The sequence below is a fragment of the Salmo salar genome, chromosome 21 (assembly GCF_965601325.2).
Source record: "Salmo salar chromosome 21, fSalSal1, whole genome shotgun sequence".
Lineage (NCBI taxonomy): Eukaryota > Metazoa > Chordata > Actinopteri > Salmoniformes > Salmonidae > Salmo > Salmo salar.
Window position 1 is genome coordinate 1,421,582 of NC_138311.1, and position 21,648 is coordinate 1,443,229.

General features: G+C 40.6%; 1 protein-coding gene across 1 annotated transcript; it reads right to left on the reverse strand.

Moving 5' to 3' along the window:
- Positions 1 to 3,447: 3,447 nt before the first annotated feature.
- acod1 (aconitate decarboxylase 1) lies at positions 3,448 to 10,248 on the reverse strand. Its single transcript, XM_014163747.3, has 5 exons — positions 10,198 to 10,248; positions 9,781 to 9,942; positions 9,230 to 9,319; positions 4,984 to 5,183; positions 3,448 to 4,720 (listed from the first exon to the last, which is right to left on the reverse strand). Exons 1-5 carry the CDS (start codon positions 10,207 to 10,209, stop codon positions 3,757 to 3,759), a joined length of 1,428 nt encoding a protein of 475 aa, XP_014019222.1. The 5' UTR covers positions 10,210 to 10,248; the 3' UTR covers positions 3,448 to 3,756.
- Between the last annotated feature and the right edge of the window lie 11,400 nt (positions 10,249 to 21,648).

Sequence of the window (21,648 nt, forward strand, 5' to 3'; positions counted from 1 at the left end):
GCTCCAGGAGATCTTCAACGCATCGGAGCCATGGTACAGCAGGATGTGCTCAAACTCGCCTGATTCAGACACTGCAGCGTCAAAATTGAGGCTTGATTGTAAATCTCTGACCTTCCTTGTGTTCATAATTGCTGATGTAACATGTCTGGATAGGGGAAAGTTTGCTTTCAGAAACAAGTCATGTCAGATCAGTGATGACCTTAATAAGGAAGGAATGAGAGTTAATTTTCAAACATGGCCATAGCCTCTCCTTTGTGTTGTGTGCCAGTAAGTGAAGCTGTATTGTAGATGTCTATAGTTATGAGAAGTTCTCTCAAAGTAGGAATATTTCCTATTGCTTTTAATGGTGGAAATGACTTATAGGTCAAATAGTGAAAGAGACTTGATCAAATAGTGTTTTTCCTTGCATTAAAATTGTGAACTGTATGCACATTTGTATTCGCATAACAAGAAACACACGTTAATCTCAGGTCTAAATGCGCACAATGCGCATTGAGTTCGGAATGTAAGCAGATTGACCTGAACACCTAGGTGGATTAGCTTGAATTTTATTCCTATCTTAGTTCAGTGTAAATGCAATCAGTTCAGCCTATCCACTGTGGTATAAATTCTATAGGAAAAGAGACTGCAGATTCTTTCAAACAACAACTTCATTATAAGATTTTCAGAAATTGAACAATTTCAACAATCACTCATATAGTTCCGAGTTGAAAAGCCCAACGAACACAGTTGTCTCTTTCCTTTCATAGAAAGTAAATCCTCTTATCTATGTGACAGTTAGCAGATGTGCAGAATCAGGGCCGGGAAACAGAGTTGTAAAAAGTAATTTAGCTGTGCAGATCAAGATAGCTGATATCTCCATTCTCTGTTCCTCCCGGCAATTCACACATAGCTAAATTCCTGTCGATTGTAAACACAGAAGGTCACATACTGCGGTCACACCCAAGTGGCTCATACATCTGTACGCTCAGATTTATGACTAAGTCACACAAGATCCGTTTGTGTCAGTAAATAAATACTTGCTTTTAACAATGGACAATTTTTAAGTAAAAAACAGCATAGTATGTCTAATTAAACATAGTATGTAATGAATATTCATTTCCTCTACAACACTCCACTTAAAAATATTCCCACATTATTCAAACTGCCTCAGTGTTCCACCTGTTGAATGTAAAATGAAAGAGAGTAAGGGCAGAGCAGACTGTATTAGATATTCCATTAAATATTGCAACATGGAATGAAAATGTAAGAGGACCAGTGCTTTTGAAATATATTTAGCAATGTTGTTACATTGTAGTCCTATTGCTGTTTCTTAATCAGAGCGTACATGATCTATAGCCTAGGTTTTGTTATCATGCTATCATCATCAGCCAATGTGATCACACCATTGCACGCTCGCTCTCTGTCCTTTCAAACTCCTTGCCAGTTCTTTTGGCTGCTGTATTTTAGGCCTACATTCAACAAACAAGAGCAAGCATCTCTCCTCGAATAGGCTGTTGGATATTAGTATAAAAACGAAATAAGTGTCTAGCTTTGGGCCTCCTAGAGAGCTAAGAGGAATGGCTGGGAGGCCGCAGAGGGCCAGGTGCGTAATTTTGCAAGAGAACAGTAGATGTGTAGCCTTAAAGTTAGAAGCTTATGCATATCAACCAAATCATTTATTAGCTAAATATTATGCCTAACATGCTGACCAAACCGATATGGTTTAATCATTATTTTGTTCCATCTCGGTCTGATAAGGTGTTTGTTGAATTTAGGAAGAAGGGACTGGCCACAACTGAAGACTTATACATAGATTAGACAATTAAAATCATTCATCCAATTAAATAATAAATTCAAACTCTCCCATTCACATTTTTTTCCGTTATCTACAAGTCAGACACTATATATAAGGGAAAATGTAAAATGTTGACACCATCCATGTACAACATTTGTTTTTATGAATTGCTACAGTGCCCTTCCAACTCAAAGCACTATCTCACAGTTTGTCTCCTTTTTCTCCAACTACACAGATATTGAGATCTCAGATGATCTATGGGGAGAAGTCCTGTCTATTGAGATCTCAGATGTTCTATGGGGAGAAGCCCCGGCTAGAATTCACTCCTGTTCTCAAAGAGACCTGGGGTAAAGAGTTAAATATTGAGATCTCAGATGATCTATGGGGAGAAGTCCTGTCTATTGAGATCTCAGATGATCTATGGGGAGAAGTCCTGTCTATTGAGATCTCAGATGATCTATGGGGAGAAGCCCTGTCTATTGAGATCTCAGATGTTCTATGGGGAGAAGCCCCGGCTAGAATTCACTCCTGTTCTCAAAGAGACCTGGGGTAAAGAGTTAAATATTGAGATCTCAGATGAACTATGAGGAGAAGTCCTGTCTATTGAGATCTCAGATGTTCTATGGGGAGAAGCCCTGTCTAGAATTTACTCCTGTTCCATCAATGCCAGATATCAATTGATGCTATACAAAGTCATGCATAGACTTCATTACTCCAAAACCAAATTACATAGAATTTACCCCCAGGTCTCCCCACTGTGCAACAAATGTAAAGCCTCATAAGGTTATTTAACTCATCCTTTTTGGTTCTGCCCCCTACTTAATCATTTTTGGAAGAACATATTTGATTGGTATTCAAAGGTATATGAGAGGGCCATTGAACCTGATGCAGCTCTCTTTGGCTGCACATAGTCTGTTCTAAGATCAACATATGAGGAACAACAGACTCTGATGTTTGGAATGGTGGCTGCAAAAAATATTATCCTCACAGAATGGAAGTCACCCACTCCCCCTTGCTTCTGTAGATAGCTAGCATAAATGACTAACACCATTAACTAGAAAAATATTTGTTTTTTCAGGACTAACTCCTCCAGCAGATTTCTCAAGATTTGGAGTCCGTTTCTGGACTGTCTGGACAGAGACTGACTGCGAACACTGACCCATAACGCTTATTGTTGTTGTAACTGTAATTGTTGCTCTAATCTTGTCCCATTTCTTGCTTAAGTAATACTTAATTTCATATGTCTGGCAGTGTTTTTTTTTGTTTTTTTGTGTGCTTTTGTTTTGTATTAATTACAAAAGAAAATCCTTTAAAATAAAAGCTCCACAATACTTTTGTGCTAATATTCTATAAGAGGAACAGGAGCTCCAGCAGTAGAAAATTTGAGGTGCTGTAACTCAGCTCCAGTGAGCTCCTGCCCAAGTCAAGCACTGCATTGCAGTTGTTATTTGATTTGTTAAGCAAATCATAGCTACTGAATTTATTTAGGCTTTCCATGACAAAGACATTTTTATGATTTATTTTATTAATTTGTACAAATGTATACAATTTTCTTTTCACTTTGACATTGAGTTATTTTGTGTAGATCAGTGACAAAAAAAGGACAATTATATCCTACTTTGTAACGCAACAAAATTTGAATATACTGTATCCGATGGTCTGCTGTACAAATACAGTCATGCCAAGCATTATAAAATGGGCCTCTGAAAAAACTATGAAAGCACCACAATATCATGTGATGTTTTGGCTATATTTCATTCAGGCCTACTACTTGAATTGTGACTACGAACTAAGTTGCATAAATGGGAGGAAAAAGTGAGATCTGAACACAATGCAGACACAATGCAGCCAGTGTGCATGCATTTTAATACCAGGTGTAATTGCAAAAAATTCAAGGCCTGTGTTTGGAATGTAATCCTGTCACGGCTGTTCGACGAGGGATAATGCAAATGGGGTCTGAGAGAGTGCTGGGATTTTGGTTAGCCAAGGTGTTCTCTGAAGAGATGGGTTGTCGGCCTGCTCATCTGCAGATATGATCTCAGCACCGTACAGTCCGGGCACTTCTCTATATTCCCTATAACGTCCGCAACCCTCTCCACAGCTTCTTGGCTAAGCACAGTGGAGGCGTTCGCCTCGAATTTCCCAACTAAGTCCTCCTGACTCAATGGTTTCCTCCAGTGGCCGTAGAAGGTATTACACCTGGCTGTGACACTCTCCCCATGCTCCATCTCTACTGTCACCTCGCAGTACATCTTGTCGAAGCTGGGGTGGTTGTCTTGGGGGTTCTCGACTCTGACCTTGGCCAGGAGCTCCCTCAAGGCCGGCCTGTCTATCTGAGGCCCGCTGAAGGAGTTCACGGACACCTGGTTGTCCAGTAGGGCTGAGCAGGCATTGAACTGAAATGAATGCCTGGCCTGGTGCTCCATGGCTGGGAAGGGGCAGTCAATGTACCTGGAGGGAGGCACTCGGAGCACCACCTTCTGGACCTTACAGAGGTCAGGTTCTCCGGAGGCTCCAAGCTTAGCCCGGGCCGCCAAGGCGGCATCCACCACCCAGTGCATTCCCAGGTGGGCCGGGAAGCGCTTGATGGCCACATCCTGCTCCTCCAAAACCCATCGAAACCCACCACCACAACCAACATTAGTCCCAGGGAACTCCGAGGGACTATAGTCTGAGTAGAAGACCCCGAAGCCGGACTCGAGATCCAGGATGGCCTGACTTCCCTCCAGCCCCAGCAGGGCGAGCTTGGCGGCCTCCAGGCCTCTGCGGGCGGCATTGCCAGTGTGGAGGGGTTTGGTCTGGGTAGCTGCATTGGCCATGGGGGCTCCCGCGGAGGAGGCAGCGATAGCCAGAGAGTGGACACACTGGGCTGGGGAGAGGGCTAGGAGCTTAGCTGAAGCTGCTGCACTGCCCATCACTCCCACAACAGCAGGAGGGTGGAACCTGGGAGAGAAGAATCAAAAGTTTAGGATTGGGAGAAGATTGGGATTAGAAGCTCACCAGAAATGTGGTATTTTAGATTTGAGTGCAATAGCTAATGTGTGTAAAATACATCCTGTACAATGCATGTACTGTATATCTCTACTCACAAATATGATTTGAATAAGCACTTGTGACTACAAATATACAGTAATTATATTGGCAGTACAAAACAAACTGCCAACATGCATGCAAATCCACACATTTATTGGCATTCTCAATTATACCTTCTAGGTATATTGTGGGCCTCCTTGGAGAACCTCATGAGTCGCCCCTGCACCTCGATGCCTGCGTTGAATGCCAGCAGCAGGTCCAGGCCAGATGGCTGGGTGGGCAGGGTCTCTGCCAGGGCCAGGAGGGCAGGGAGCACCGCCCCAGAGGGGTGGGTTGCAGGGTGCCACGTATCATCAAAGTCCATAGAGTGCACCTGAGGCGAGGTACATTCAGAGAGGTGAAACATTAAGATAGAAATAGAATAGAGCTGATATGATTACCTATTCTACATGACAGACACACATATCTGATACTAAATGCATTTCTGTCTGAATGTTCTGTGACATTGCACCCTCCTGAACAGGCTCCAGAAGTGAACAAAATGTTCAAATTTGGCCATACAAAATGTGCTACCACGGTTTGCTCTATTGAACACAACCCAGTTCAGGATTACAGATACTTTGGAGAAAATAGATGATTACTTCTTGGATTACAAGGCAGAGACCACTATGACACACCAAACGTGTTTGATTGATCCTTTTTGTCTTCTTCTAATGCCTCTTAAGGGGAAAGTATTCCAAGGTAACTGAAAATAATCAGATTATGTTACTGAGTTTGGGTAATCCAAAAGTTATGTTACTGATCACAATTTTTGGCAGGTTCTGTAAACGGATTACATTTAGAAAGTAACCGACCCAAGTATTAGGTCACTAACAACTTGAGGAAGTGAAACATAACAGGGGAAATTGTGAAAAACGGAATAAAATGCATTCTCTTATTAATATTAACATCTTATAAATAGTAACATTTCAGAGTATAATGCGTCAATCAAATCTCAATTAACCTCTTGACGGTCACCTAGGATAGGGGGCGCTACAGCGATTTTTGAAAAAAATTCATGCCCATTTTAAACGGCCTCCTACTCAAACTCAGAAGCTAGGATATGCATATAATTAATACTTGTGGATAGAAAATACCCTAAAGTTTCTAAAACTGTTTGAATGGTGTCTGTGAGTATAACAGAACTCATATGGCAGTCAAAACCCCGAGACCGATCGTAACAGGATGTGGAATTCTGAATTGCGGACTCAACTTCATCACTTTGCCTATAAATCACACCGTGAGCAATGGTTCATTGAGCACTTCCTATTGCTTCCACTAGATGTCCCCAGTCTTTACAAAGTGGTTTGAGTCTCCTACTGTGAAAACTGACTGAATGAGACGCTGTGGAAAGTGGTCACATGAGGAGGGCCATCACCATTATGACGCCGGCGCCCCTGGCTACCCTCCCCTTTGAAACGTTTTGAAAGACAATGCAATCGTCCCCCTTGAATCTTATTGGAGCTCTGGTTGAAAAAGGCCCTAAAGATTTATGTTATACAACGTTTGACATGTTTGAACGAACCTAAATTAAAAAAAAATGCATTTTATTGAAAGAGGAGTCCCGCAGCCGACGGAAGTTTTGGAGCAGCCTTCAGAACGCGCTAACAAGAACAAGCTATTGGGACGTAAAGGATTAACTTTTTCAAACGAAAATACATTTGTTGTGGACCTGGGATTCCTGGAAGTGCTTTCTGATGAAGATAATCAAAGGTAAGGGATTATTGACAATAGTATACAAGAGTAGATTTGATATGCGATTGTTCCAAGATGGCGCTGACCTGTAACGGTAGCCTATTTTTCTGAGTATCGCATCCCCTTTTATCTCAAAGTGTGATTACCCAGTAAAGTTATTTTTAAATCTGGCATTACAGGTACTTTCAAGAGATATTCATCTATAAATCGTTGAATGACAATATTACATTTTAAAAATGTTTTCGAATAGTAATTTAGCAAATTGTAGCGCTGTTTCACCGGATGCATTTGAGGGAAAATAGTTAGTCAACGTCACGCGCCGATGTAAAATGCTGTTTTTATATATAAATATGAACTTTATCGAACAAAAGAATGCATGTATTGTGTAACATGATGTCCTAGGAGTGTCATCTGATGAAGATTGTCAAAGGTTAGTGCTGCATTTAGCTGTTTTTTGGTTATTTGTGATGCATGTGGTTGGTCGGAAAATGGCTATGTGGCTACTTTTACGATATACTCCTCTAACATAATCTAATGTTTTGCTTTTGCTGTAAAGCCTTTTTGAAATCGGACAACGTGGTTCGATTCAGGAGAGGTGTATCTATAAAACGATATAACATAGTCCTATATTTGAAAAAAATGTATATTAAATTTTGTTATGCGGGCTCCGTCCCACATACGGGACGGAGCCCGACCAGGGGTTAACCTGTTAGGGCTAGGGGGCAGCATTTGCACGTCTGGATAAAAAAAATGTACCCGATTTAATCTGGTTACTAATCCTACCCAGTAACTAGAATATGCATATACTTATTATATATGGATAGAAAACACTCTAAAGTTTCTAAAACTGTTTGAATGGTGTCTGTGAGTATAACAGAACTCATTTGGCAGGCAAAACCCTGAGACATTTTCTGACAGGAAGTGGATACCTGATGTGTTGTATTACCTTTAAACCTATCCCATTGAAAAGCACAGGGGCTGAGGAATATTTTGGCACTTCCTATTGCTTCCACTAGATGTCACCAGCCTTTACAAAGTGTTTTGAGTCTTCTGGAGGGAGATCTGACCGAACAAGAGCCATGGAACGATGATGTCCCATTAGACACCTGGCGCGCGAGTTCATGTTGGGTACCCTCGTTCCAATACGTTATAAAAGAGTATGCATTCGTCCACCTTGAATATTATTCATGTTCTGGTTAAAAAAAGGCCCTAATGATTTATGCTATACAACGTTTGACATGTTTGAACGAACGTAAATATATTTTTTCCCCTCGTTCATGACGAGAAGTCCGGCTGGCTTAGATCATGTGCTAACAAGACGGAGATTTTTGGACATAAATGATGAGCTTTTTTGAACAAAACTACATTCGTTATTGACCTGTGATACCTGGAAGTGACATCTGATGAAGAGAATCAAAGGTAATGGATTATTTACATAGTATTTTCGATTTTAGATCTCCCCAACATGACGTCTAGTCTGTATCGCAACGCGTATTTTTCTGGGCGCAGTGCTCAGATTATTGCAAAGTGTGATTTCCCAGTAAGGTTATTTTTAAATCTGGCAAGTTGATTGCGTTCAAGAGATGTAAATCTATAATTCTTTAAATGACAATATAATATTTTACCAATGTTTTCTAATTTTAATTATTTAATTTGTGACGCTGACTTGACTGCCGGTTATTGGAGGGAAACGATTTCCTCAACATCAATGCCATAGTAAAACGCTGTTTTTGGATATAAATATGAACTTGATAGAACTAAAAATGCATGCATTGTCTAACATAATGTCCTAGGAGTGTCATCTGATGGAGATTGTAAAAGGTTAGTGCATCATTTTAGCTGGTTTTATGGTTTTGGTGACCCTGTCTTTGAATCGACAAAACATTACACACAACTCTTGTAAATGTACTGTCCTAACATACTCTAAATTTATGCTTTCGCCGTAAAACCTTTTTGAAATCGTAAAACGTGGTTAGATTAAGGAGATGTTTATCTTTCAAAGGGTGTAAAATAGTTGTATGTTTGAAAAATTTGAATTTTGACATTTATTTGGATTCAAATTTGCCGCTCTTGAAATGCACCTGCTGTTGATGGAGTGCACCACGGGTGGCACGCTAGCGTCCCACCTAGCCCATAGAGGTTAAAATGTCAACATAATCTCAACATTTGAATTGTTTTTCAAAAACAGGTTACATTTACCACAGAGAAAAATAAGGACAAAGGGAGGGATTGTAACGTGGGTCGTATAAAGGGGACCAAGGCGCAGCGTGTATAGTGCTCATATTTACTTTTAATGAATATACTTTTATACAAAACAACAAAACGACCGACAACAGTTCCGTCAGGTGAACTACACTAAACAGAAAACAACTACCCACAAAACCCAGGAAGAAAAACCCCTACTTAAATATGATCTCCAATCAGAGGCAACGAGGATCAGCAGCCTCCAATTGGAGATCAACCCAAACAACCTCAACATAGAAAAACTAGAACTTAAACATAGAACTAGAAAACATAGAACAACCCAAAACACCCCCTGTCACGCCCTGACCTACTCTACTACAGAAAATGACATCTTACTAGGGTCAGGACGTGACAGGGATTTGAATAGGAATATAAGAGGAACATTGAAAGATAAATCACTTGATAAGTATATGGGGGAACACTGTATGTGAGATGTCTTACCGCTATGCCATTGACGAAGGCAGCATACTGGGGTGGCAGTGTCATCCCTGATCCTCCCCACACACTGCTCCTCTCCACTGATTTGAAGAACTAGGATCATACACCATCAACAGCATCAGAAACTCTGAGGGTGGACCGATTAGAAACCTGCCTCTAGTCAACCATATAAGTCCCCATTTTAGATTTCATTTTTTGGGGGTCTAAATATCACAATTGTGCAAAAAATATCTCGTACATTATCATTGTTAACTCAGGATATCGTTTTTCAACAATAAATGTTGAAAAATAACTGGAGGGGCAATGGCATATATGGCATATATGGTATGTAGCATATGGCATGCATAACTATAAACATGTAAACAATTGAGAAAAAAAGTATATACAATCAGAAACATATTTTGGTGTAAAAATATGACCATACTGTACAGTATATGCCCAGATTGATATCAAAGTTTACAGGCACGTGCCCATTGTGCCCATATACACTGCTGCTTGCCTGTTTCCTGTCTGTTGTGAAGTACAGTACTGTAGTTTACTTATATATAGTTTACCTGGCTGTACTGGAGAGCCTTGCTGAAGACCGCTGTACTGGTCCCCAAGAGCCCCACTCCCAACGTGTCCAGCATCATCCTCTTACTCCTGTGGATCACAGTATCTGTCAGGTGAACTGCGTTGAGGCTGGAGATGGCCGCGCCAAAACTCTCTGTGGCACTCTGGAAGAGACAGAGGAGTTCATGTTTTATTGCTACCCCGACAGCAGTCAATTCCAACTGAAATCAATGGGGATAGTATGGAGCCCTTATAGCAATAGTAGTTATTCTCACTGTAGGCAAAGAACCCAAGTGAAGTAACATCAATTTTGTCTATCTAACTACTAGCACTTTGCAAATATGCCTTTGTCTTGCAGAATCTTGTGCCAAACAAAGTACACTAAAAGATGTTGGTATAACATTGACATGATGGTATACCTTGCGTAGCATTGTGCCACCTCTACTATCCCTTGTCTCCTTTTGGCTGTGTACATGACCAGGGATCACTTTTATATCATAGGAGAAGGCCTTTCTCAATGCTGGTTTACAAACTTTCCAGAATTGCCAAACCAAGGCATGCTTACTGAGGTGTGGGAACTTTCATGACAACCAAAGACAGTTTATACTTCCACTTGTCTTTTTTGATTGCTAGTACCACATTTCATTCCTTTTATGGTCTTGTCCTAATGTGTTGTATCGTCTACGTGTTTATATTTGAGTATTGTCATGTACATTGTCCACAGTTCTTTATGATTGTCATGTCATTTCGCTCCCCCCAAAAAACAAACAAACAGGGGATTTACATTTGAATCATTTAGCATATCCTCTCATCCAAGCAACTTAGTTGGTGCATTCTACTAAGGTATGTAAAACAACCACATATTACAGTCATTGGAAGTAAATAAAAAAAGCATTTTAAAAAGCTGCTATTAGAAAAATGAGTGCTATAAAGAAAAGATGAGCGGGGGGGGGGGGGTCAGACATTTTCAGAAGATGGGGACAGTCTGATGGTTGTCATGGGGGAGCTTGTTCCACCATTGGGGTACCAGGACAGAGAAGAGCTTTGCCTGAGATGAGCGGGAGTTGGCCCCAAAATCAAAGGGGTGGAAATGCAAAGCAACCAGAGGTGGCAGAACGTAATGCTCAGCTCTGGGTATAGTGACTGAACCAGAGAATTTGAAGACAAGGATTAGACTATCCATGCAGAAAAAAGTACTAATGCATTATTGTTTAATATTATAGTATTCTAGGAAAGCTTTAATCAATTTTATTCCAGCCATTTCACATGACTACTACTAGGGTCATGAGAAAAAGATCAGAGTTCACAGTGATTCTAATAAACAGACTTGAGGAACTCAAGCATGCGACTGCGTTTTGCAACTTCTGTTTTTTTGAGACACACTGGAACTTTGACTCGGACTCTGTAATTTGTAAATCCAGGAATTTCCCCATTTCAGTTTAATGGATATGGAAATTAAACAAAGCTACAATGTGAGCTAAAAGCACATTGACTAAAACCACGGCAGAATCCTAGACACAACAGCTTGCATGCGTGTATTCAGATTCCCCCTTGGAATGCCTAAAAAGATACCACATCAAATAACACATACTTGATATAGGCTACATGATATGTGTTTTTTGATGCCAGTGTCTTATTTTCCCTTTCTTACCCCTGTCCTGTGGCTGCCCTGCTTTCACATGAATTGTCTGAAGGGACGACAATGAGCCACAAAGGAGAAACACTGTGTTTCCACCTTGGGACCATCAGAGTTCGCTGTTGGACAGCTTTCTGTAATTGAAACGCTCAATTGATATTCTAAACCAATGACTCACTCATCCCCAGGGCCCAGTTTTTCAGAACTTTCAGAATGATCCGGACTCTGTAATGCTCTTTTTTCAATCCAGGATCAGATCGAGCTGGCCTTTTTTTTACCAGTTTTTCAGAAAATAATCAGATAGGATTATTCTGATCCAGATAACAGAATATCAAGAACACAGAATCTGGATTTAATGGTTTTAACAGGCCTACATCTTGCCATCTACTGGATAGGTTATGGTACAACTTCTACACTGTCATAGGAAAACATATATGAGTACACTACATGAATAAAAGGTCCCTAAGATAACAAATAAAAGAGCCTGCATATCACTTATTTGATACTTGTTAATATAACAACTGACCACATACCTAAACTGCAGTCAAATGAACATAATGAACATCTGGTTTTCAGGAGTAATAGGGCATTCATGTGCTTGTGGGAAACTGGGTAACGGGAGGTTGTACATCCGACATGATTGTGTGCAAGTGCTATTGAAGTCGGACCAATTTTTCAACCAATAAGATTTTAACTAGCTTGATAAGATAGCTAACGTTGCTAATAATAAAATAAGCTAGCTTAACATTGACCATATGGTCAAACTAGCTACAATATCCACATTGATAAGTGTAATTGTCAAAAAAGGTGAAAGGTCAGTGCCGAAAAATCACAACTTGGCAACTCGGGTAGTTTCCCGAGTTGTAATTACAATTTGGACGGTCTGATTTTAAACCTAACCTTAACTTAAAAAGTCTTAAGTCTTAAGGGGGTAGATCAGCTTTAATATTGCATATAGATTGTAGATAGCTGTCGGGGTATGCTAGCTATCCTGCTTCTCATGAGCCTGTGAAAGGTTCCACGAATTGTGTGAGGGGAAGGAATAGGCAGATTTCTCCATCCACTTCTCCGGTCGTTGTATTGGACAGTTCAATGGTAAGAAATGTCTCAGTCTCTGGAGCAAAATCGTTGTTCTATCCAGGAGCACTAGTACAGGACCTCAATAAGCTGCTCCCAAACATTTTAAACCTGCATCAGGAAATTGAGTCTATCATAGTTAATGTGGGATTATTATGAAGGGCAGCTCAGAACAGCTGACGATGGATTTTAAAGAACAAAATGGGACTGCTTGACACCAACAAACACCCCATAATATCTGGCCCTCTGACCTCCCTAAATCGTGGCATTGAACGTTTCAGCAGACCTTTAGCCCTGCATAACTGGCTACGAGACTAATGCAGCTCTGTGGGTGTACCATTTTTTGACAATTACCTTCTGGAAACAAAGCGAGTTTTATCATTTGGGTTCCTGGATCCTTTCATTGCATTATAAGGCTGCGTTGAGTCAATGATTTATCAATGACCCAAGCCCAACTCATTTAATCCCTACCATTGTGTCGCTGAGTTGTCATAATGCTTCAGCAAATGTACATTATCCCAGGGGCGTTGGAAGACACAATGTAAGTAACCTAATTTATGCCCCTCTAACTGCCCTGAATGCCTCTGCTGATCCTACAGCTATTGATGATTTAATCTATATTCCTGTTCCTATGAACCAGAGTTATACTGTTAGCACTGAGGCGGTGTGCCCTAATATGTCCACTGAGTGCAGGGTGAGCTGCACAAACATAAATAACATGAGCATGTCTACTTTTGCTAAACTTCACAGTAAAGCAATGAAAACAATCAAGCATTCCTGAAAAGTACTAAACATAGCCCACGTTAAACCTGTTGGGGCTAGGGGGCAGTATTTGCACGGCCAGATAAAAAATGTACCCCATTTAATCTGGTTACTACTCCTGCCCAGTAACTAGAATATGCATATAATTAGTGGATTTGGATAGAAAACACTCTAAAGTTTCTAAAACTGTTTGAATGGTGTCTGTGAGTATAACAGAGCTCATATGGCAGGCAAAAACCTGAGAAGATTCCATGCAGGAAGTGGAAATCTGATTTGTGGAATCACCTTCAACACTTTGCCTATGAAACACACCGTGAGTTAGGATTCATTTAGCACTTCCTAAGGCTTCCACTAGATGTCAACAGTCTTTACAAAGTGGTTTGAGTCTTCTCTGGTAAAAACTGACCGAACGAGAGGCCTGGAAAGTTGGTCATGGAGGGAGGGCCATTACTGCTACGACGCGTGCGCCCGTGGATACCCTCTCGTTCCGAAACGTTTAGTAAGACAACGCAATCGTCCGCCTTGAATATTGTTGAAGCTCTGATTGAATAAGGCCCTAAAGATTAATGTTATACAACGTTTGACATGTTTGAACGAACGTAAATATATATTTTTGCACATTCGTGACGACAAGTCCCGCGCGCCTCGTACATTTTGAGTAGCCTTCGGAACGCGCTAACAAGAAGGAGCTATTGGGACATATATTATTAACTTTTTCGAACAAAACTAGATTTGTTGTGGACCTGGGATTCCTGGAAGTGCCTTCTGATGAAGATAATCAAAGGTAAGTGAATATTTACAATAGTATATTTGATTTTAGATGACTCCAAGATGGAGCTAACCTGTATCGCCTAGCCTATTTTTCTGAGCATAGCACCTCGTTTATTGCAAAGTGTTATTTCCCAGTAAAGTTATTTTTAAATCTGGCAATGCGGTTGCATTCACGAGATGTTAATCTATAATTCTTTGAATGACAATATTATATTTGACCAATGTTTTCGAATAGTAATTTTGTAAATTGTAGCGCTGATTCACCGGAAGCATTTGAGGGAAAACTTTTCTGAACGTCATGCGCCGATGTAAAATGCTGTTTTTATATATAAATATTAACTTCATTGAACAAAAAATGCATGTATTGTGTAACATGATGTCCTAGGAGTGTCATTTGATGAAGATTGTCAAAAGTTAGTGCTGCATTTAGCTGTGATTTGGGTATTTGTGATGCATGCTAGTTGCTTTGAAAATGGCAGTGTGATTATTTTTGGCAGGGTACTCTCCTAACATAATCTAATGTTTTGCTTTTGCTGTAAAGCCTTTTTGAAATCGGACAACGTGGTCCGATTCAGGAGAGGTGTATCTATAAAATGGTGTAAAATAGTCATATGTTTGAGAAATTGAAGTTATAGCATTTATGAGGTATTTGTATGTCGCGCGACGCGATTCCACTGGCTGTTGACTAGGGTGGGACGCAAATGTCCCAGGTTCCCAGACAGGTTAACATACGTAGCTTAACCTGTTAGGGCTAGGGGGCAGTATTGACACGGCTGGAGAAAAAACGTACCCGATTTAATCTGGTTACTACTCCTGCCCAGTAACTAGAATATGCATATAATTATTGGCTTTGGATAGAAAACACTCCAAAGTTTCTAAAACTGTTTGAATGGTGTCTGTGAGTATAACAGAACTCAAATGGCAGGTCAAAACCTGAGAAGATTCTGTACAGGAAGTACCCTGTCTGACCATTTCTTGGCCTTCTTTGCCATCTCTATCCATTACAAAGGATCTCTGCTGTTACGTGACACTTCCTACGGCTGCCATAGGCTCTCAGAAGGCGGCAAAAAGCTGAATCGTGGCTTTGCAGGCTCTGGCTGAAAAAAAGTAGCGCGTTTGGGTAGTGGCTGGTTACAGTACTGTGAGACTCAGGCGCGTGCCCGCGTCGACCGAATGCTTTGTTTTCTTTCCTCTGTTTACCTAAACGGAGATTCCCGGTCGGAATATTATCGCTTTTTTACGAGAAAAATGGCATAAAAATGGATTTTAAACAGCGGTTGACATGCTTCGAAGTACGGTAATGGAATATTTAGAATTTTTTTGTCACGAATTGCGCCATGCTCGTGACCCTGATTTACCATTTAGGATAGTGTCTGGAACGCACGAACAAAACGCCGCTATTTGGATATAACGATGGATTATTTTGGACCAAACCAACATTTGTTATTGAAGTAGCAGTCCTGGGAGTGCATTCTGACGAAGACAACAAAGGTAATCAAACTTTTGTAATAGTAAATCTGACTTTGGTCAGGGCTAAACTTGGTGGGTGTCTAAATAGCTAGCCCTGTGATGCCGGGCTATCTACTGAGAATATTGCAAAATGTGCTTTCACCGAAAAGCTATTTTAAAATCGGACACCTCGATTGCACAAAGGAGTTCTGTATCTATAATTCTTAAAATAATTGATGCTTTTTGTGAACGTTTATCGTGAGTAATTTAGTAAATTGTTAGTAAATTCCCCGGAAGTTTGCGGGGGGTATGCTAGTTCTGAACGTCACATGCTAATGTAAAAAGCTGGTTTTTGATATAAATATGAACTTGATTTAACAAAACATGCATGTATTGTATAACATAATGTCCTAGGTGTGTCATCTGATGAAGATCATCAAAGGTTAGTGCTGCATTTAGCTGTCTTCTGGGTTTTTGTGACATTATATGCTAGCTTGAAAAATGGGTGTCTGATTATTTCTGGCTGGGTAGTCTGCTGACATAATCTAATGTTTTGCTTTCGCTGTAAAGCCTTTTTGAAATCGGACAGTGTGGTTAGATTAACGAGAGTCTTGTCTTTAAAATGCTGTAAAATAGTAATATGCTTGAAAAATTGAAGTTTTCGGATTTTAGAGGAATTTGTATTTCGCGCCACGCCCATCATTGGATATTGGAGCAGGTGTTCCGCTAGCGGAACGTCTAGATGTAAGAGGTTAAACAGAAAACAACTACCCACAAAACCCAGGAAGAAAAACCCCTACTTAAATATGATCTCTAATCAGAGGCAACAGAGGATCAGCTGCCTCCAATTAGAGATCAACCCAAACAATCCCAGCATAGAAATAGAAAAACTAGAACTTTAACATAGAAATAGAAAACATAGAACAACCCAAAAACACCCCCTGTCACGTCCTGACCTACTCTCCTATAGAAAATGACATCTTACTAGGATCAGGACATGACAATGGTGCTGAAAAGAAAGCTCGGTTGTTGGGACAGCTTTCTGTAGGCCCTAACAGTTTGTGGGCACCTTTTGTCACTGTTATAGTGCAATTAATGTATTGTTTAGTGTTGTGTAGTGGCTTTGCTGGCATGCATCTAAAACATTTTTTTTTTTTTCCCACAAAGATTTACATGCTGAGAAAAAAGAAGAAACTCGCACACTGCTCTTGATAGTATCACTTCTCTTTAATAAGCTTTACATATGGGCCTCAAGGCCTTCCTCAGAGCTTTTGTGAGTTAAAAGAAAATAGCACCCTTATGTAGACATAGCTCCACCCACATCCGTTCCCTGCATCGAATGGGGTTGGAGTCTAGGGAAAATAAGTGTTACCAAATATAACAATGTGCATTTCATAAATATTCAAATAAAGTGTGTACATAAAACCTATTAAACACGTCTGTAAAACCACAATGAGGACATCGACCCACCAGGTAAGTTTTCATAAATCATTTGGTACAGCGCAATAAAAATGTCAAGTCCTCTTTTTAATTGCTCAGGGTGGAAGCTGTAATATAATATTTCTGTCCGTTTCTTTTCGATACAGATTTGTAAACAGGGTTCCATTTGATTTCTCAATCCACATGAACACGTTTAGTATCACATTCAATAGTGAATTTGAGATTGGGCTCAATGTCATTGGGTAATGCCATAAAGTCTGACAGCTCTTCTCTCGTTCCTCCCCATATGCAAAACATTTCGTCAATATATCGATACCACTTCAGGACTTTATTCATAGTTTTTCTTTTGTAATAGTATTTTTATTGGAATGTCACAATTTTCACCCATATTAAAGAGATACAAAGACAAAGCAAAAAACAGCACTCACTTACACATACCTAAACACACACACACACACACACACACACACACACACACACACACACACACACACCCACACACACACACACACACACACACACACACACACACACACACACACACACACACACACACACACACACACACACACACACACACACGTCATGACGTTGGCCTCTTTTGGTACAGGGAGGACAGTTGACCCCTCCCTTTTGCACACAATCCACCCTGTGTGTAAAGGGTCGTAAAAACTCTAAAATTCCAGGAGAGTCTCTGGCCACATGGCCCATCGAGAGACACAGGAAATTCTTCCAACTCATAGAATTGGAGAGCCAAGCGACATTTTGTGTTCTGGAGAAGGTATGGAAGGATAAAGCTTTTGTAAGACATTGAGATGCTATGTACTGATGTAATGTGATAGAATTGTATTTCTGTAACCAAATCTAACTCAGTCATAGGCACGCCCCAGGGACACATACAGGACCAGGCGTCATTTGACCAGCCTGTTCGATGGGCACTATAAAACACTCCCTGATTTACATTTCTCCAGACCAAGCCTACACTCCGTTGGCACATAGGTTCTACCATCTAATTCCTCTACTGAAAGTGAACCATACCACGTGGTTAACTTTTAGACTATTGATACCGACAGAATAAGAACAAGTCTTTGATATTAATTATTAGTCTGCAGCTAAGTAAATTATATCATCGAACGCGAAGACCAACGAAACCACCATTCTATGACGACATTAATGAATGTCGCTCTGAAAGATCCATTCTAACCGAGAGACAGAGAGAGAGAACGCGGACAAAACTCCCCAACAGAACTACTCGCCAACAAGAATCAGAACGACACACTGAGCGTAAATATATATATTGATTGCAATTGTTCCCGAATGAGTGAGCCTTCAATTGTCAATTGTTAATGAACTCTGTGTAAACTTCTCAGCTGACCATTTATGACCCATTGTTCAACAGGCCGACCTGCCTGTTTAGCCAGTAGGGCACATTCCGATACCAATCCTTTGTGACGATAATGACTGTTTGTATGTTTTTCTGTTAATTACTTAGTGTAGTAAATAAATGATTTTAAGACAATTGATGTATGGATGATTTTAGTAAAGACTGGGTTCGTGCAGATACAACAATTTACGACGTTTTGGAATGAGACTGGACTAGAGGTAAATACACCAATTAAACTAGAAGATAATCTGCCTATACTATAATAGAATAGAATATTATAGTACATGAAAGTTATATTAGGAAAATTATAGCTTTGTAATCTGAATATTCTCCTTGGTGCCCCGATCTCCTAGTTAATTACAATTAAACGATTAATCAGTTTAATCGCGTGATAATAATTACAGGGAGCTAATTGATAAACATATCTTCCGTTTAATGGTACCCCCACAGACACGACATTTGGAGCCCCCGTGCGAGGAATCTAAAATAGAATTGGACTTTGCTGTGAAATTCTATATATCAATTGTGCAAACAGAATTGTACAAAACAGCCTGCTATGTAAACAAAGTGATTGTGCATTTTCCATTGAGAGAAGCTATTTAGAGTAGCTCCGGTCTTATGTCGATAGCAGTGAGGAATAAATTCCAGATTTAGTCCGTTAGTCCAAACGGTACTATTTCTGTCGGTCAATATTAACTTCTAGAGTAAGGTTAGAAATTAGAAGTTAACTGTCCGGTAAACCAAGCCGAATAATTTGCCTACCACACTAAAACAGTGTGGGCAGACCGTATGCGTATCGATATTTAAGTACCGTGTCGCTCCGGTCAGCATAAACGCTAGCAAAATATGCTGAATGGGGTTAAGGTGAGACGTCACTAGAAAACCCACCCTTTCCTATTTTGGTGCTTGGAAGGATACTCCTGAACCAAGTAGCAATAGCTTAGCATTACGGGTAAGCTAACAGAGAGGGAACATTTTACCCTCCACCGTAACACGTTTAAAATTTCTCCGCTAGCGCGACGGAAGTCCGACCTTTGTACTTCCATTTAATTTCAGCATTCTGCACCCTGGTGGGGAAGAATTGCCAGTACATCTCTAGGGGAAATTCAAACGTGGAGCACAGTAACATATCCAGACAATCACAATTGACTGGATATGGCGTCTCATTCAATTTAACTAACAAGTGAAATTGCCAGATTTACCTTTTCAAGTGGATCTTTCAAATAATATCCAAAATTGATTGGGCGTCTACAATGAGACATGATTAACTTTTTCCAAACTTAACTTAGATGAAGCAATGCTCTCAGGTAATTCAAAGTTAATTCCCAGATAGCCTATACAGGTTTGATATATCATAAATAGATTCATCAGTAAAATCTGCTTTAGCAAAGCACATTCACCAAACCCATTACTGACGCTCAGCCCCAGGTAGGAGCGTACCCTAGTGGTGAAGGGTCCCAACATTTGAACTACGGTTTACACTTAGGATAACCAATCAATGGAGATTGTATGGATTATCGTCTCATTCAATTTATTTAGTTAAATTGTCAAACATACCTTTCTAGGTTCTTCCAATTAAATGAGACAACTTAAACTTTGCATATTAACCCGGGATGAAGCAACCTCTCAGGTAATTCAAGTTTAATACCCAGATAGCCTACCCAGGTAGGACTAATCATTGGCATTGATTAATTCCATTTGCTTTTGCAAATTCATTCACGTCCAACTTCCACACTACTGTACAGTACTGATGGTTCATTAACGTCTATAAATAGATTAAAATCGTCTTTGCAGCTCCCCACATTCCAAAATTTTGGAAAATTAGGAAAAACATTTTTTCCTTTCAAATGTTCTAATAATGTGCAGGCTATCAGAGGGGGTGGTCCCCACTCGCCCGCTAATTAGTGAACCTCCACCCGTAAATGGATTGATCTCTGACCTCAGCAGCGATAACAACTCTAATTATGCCATTAGTGGAAAAGCAGACAACAATGTTTTCCAAAATCAACCATCGGGCGCAGGCCTCGTAAAGGTTCTCTCCAGTCTAGCTCTGATGTCTTGCCATCCGAGATTGCCATCTGTCCAATACCTCAGTGCACAGCTGAAGCACGAGCAGGTAACGGTAGACATAAAGGGACAGGTGGAGAGAACCGGGAAACCAATGACAAATGCAGAAAAGGGAAAAATTCTGCTAGCTATGGAACTGCGTTCGAAAACTGAACAATTAAATGTAATTGCAAAAACGTATGACGATGAACAAGCACAAGCTCTTCAACAAAATCGTTTTCTACAGGAACAAAATCATATGCTACAGGAACAACTCGATTTAGCCAAAACTAAATACGATGATGTCCACGCCAAACTAGATAAATCCGAAGAGTTATCTACAAACAGGAGCGCTCAACTTGACAACATGCATGCTGTTTTGTTGAATGTTACTCAAAATAACACGGTGCTCCTCAAAGCGCTGCAGACCAAAGACGATCAGTTAATGAACACAATGACAAAGTTGGATGATAAATCAGCAGAACTTATTGAAGTCGCTGACCAAATGAATGATGAGAGAACTCAGGTGATGAGGTTGGAAATATTGATTTCTAAGCAAGCAGAGGAAATCTCATCACTGAATCTCTCGCTCCGTACTCAAGACCTCTATCTGCAAACCATAGCAGATAAGTTTGAGACCGAAAGGAGCAGGTGTGACACTCACGTGTCCAAAATCAGTACTCTAAGCGCTCAAGTGGACTCTGCAATGCAGCAGAATTCCACCCTTAGGTACCATCTGGAGGAAATCCAGAATGGTCACGCTCTACAGCGCGACTTCCCATCCAAGCAACCGGAGCCCTGTACTCACAGGAGTGAAGACAATAGGTTTCAGACCTTGCCTCCCTCATGTGTCCCTCAGTCTTCTCCTCTTGGCCCTTCGGCACTGAGTAATATGGCGCCTCTTGGCCAACAACAACAAGGCTTGGCTTCTTCTCTTGGCCTTTCGGCCCCAATCTCTCCACAGGATGAAGCCAACCCTCTCCGCTCGCTTGGCGCGGAATACCTTGACAAACTCGTCAAGAATTTTCCCACCTTTGACCCCGTTCCAGGTCAGCCTAACGATACTGAGACGTTCCTAGCTGACATAGAGGACGCGTTGGGTGGCTACCCAAACGCTACGGGTTCTGACAGGGTTTACCTGCTGAAGCGAACGTCGAATAGACACGTGACGAGGTTCATTCGTCTACAACAGCAACACGTGCTAAATGACTATGCAAAACTTGCCACAGCTTTGAAATTAGAATTCAGTGGTTCTGCGACTCGCAAACACGATAGCTCACTGGCTAACACCGTCAAACAAGCTCG

What these genes read in the sequence shown, in the direction of transcription:
- acod1 (XM_014163747.3), bottom strand. An exon ending in AGGCTCTCCAGTACAGCCAG is followed by an intron (nt 9,320 to 9,780) that starts GTAAACTATATA and finishes GTATGATCCTAG; the next exon opens with TTCTTCAAATCAGTGGAGAG. An exon ending in CCTTCGTCAATGGCATAGCG is followed by an intron (nt 5,184 to 9,229) that starts GTAAGACATCTC and finishes ACCTCGCCTCAG; the next exon opens with GTGCACTCTATGGACTTTGA.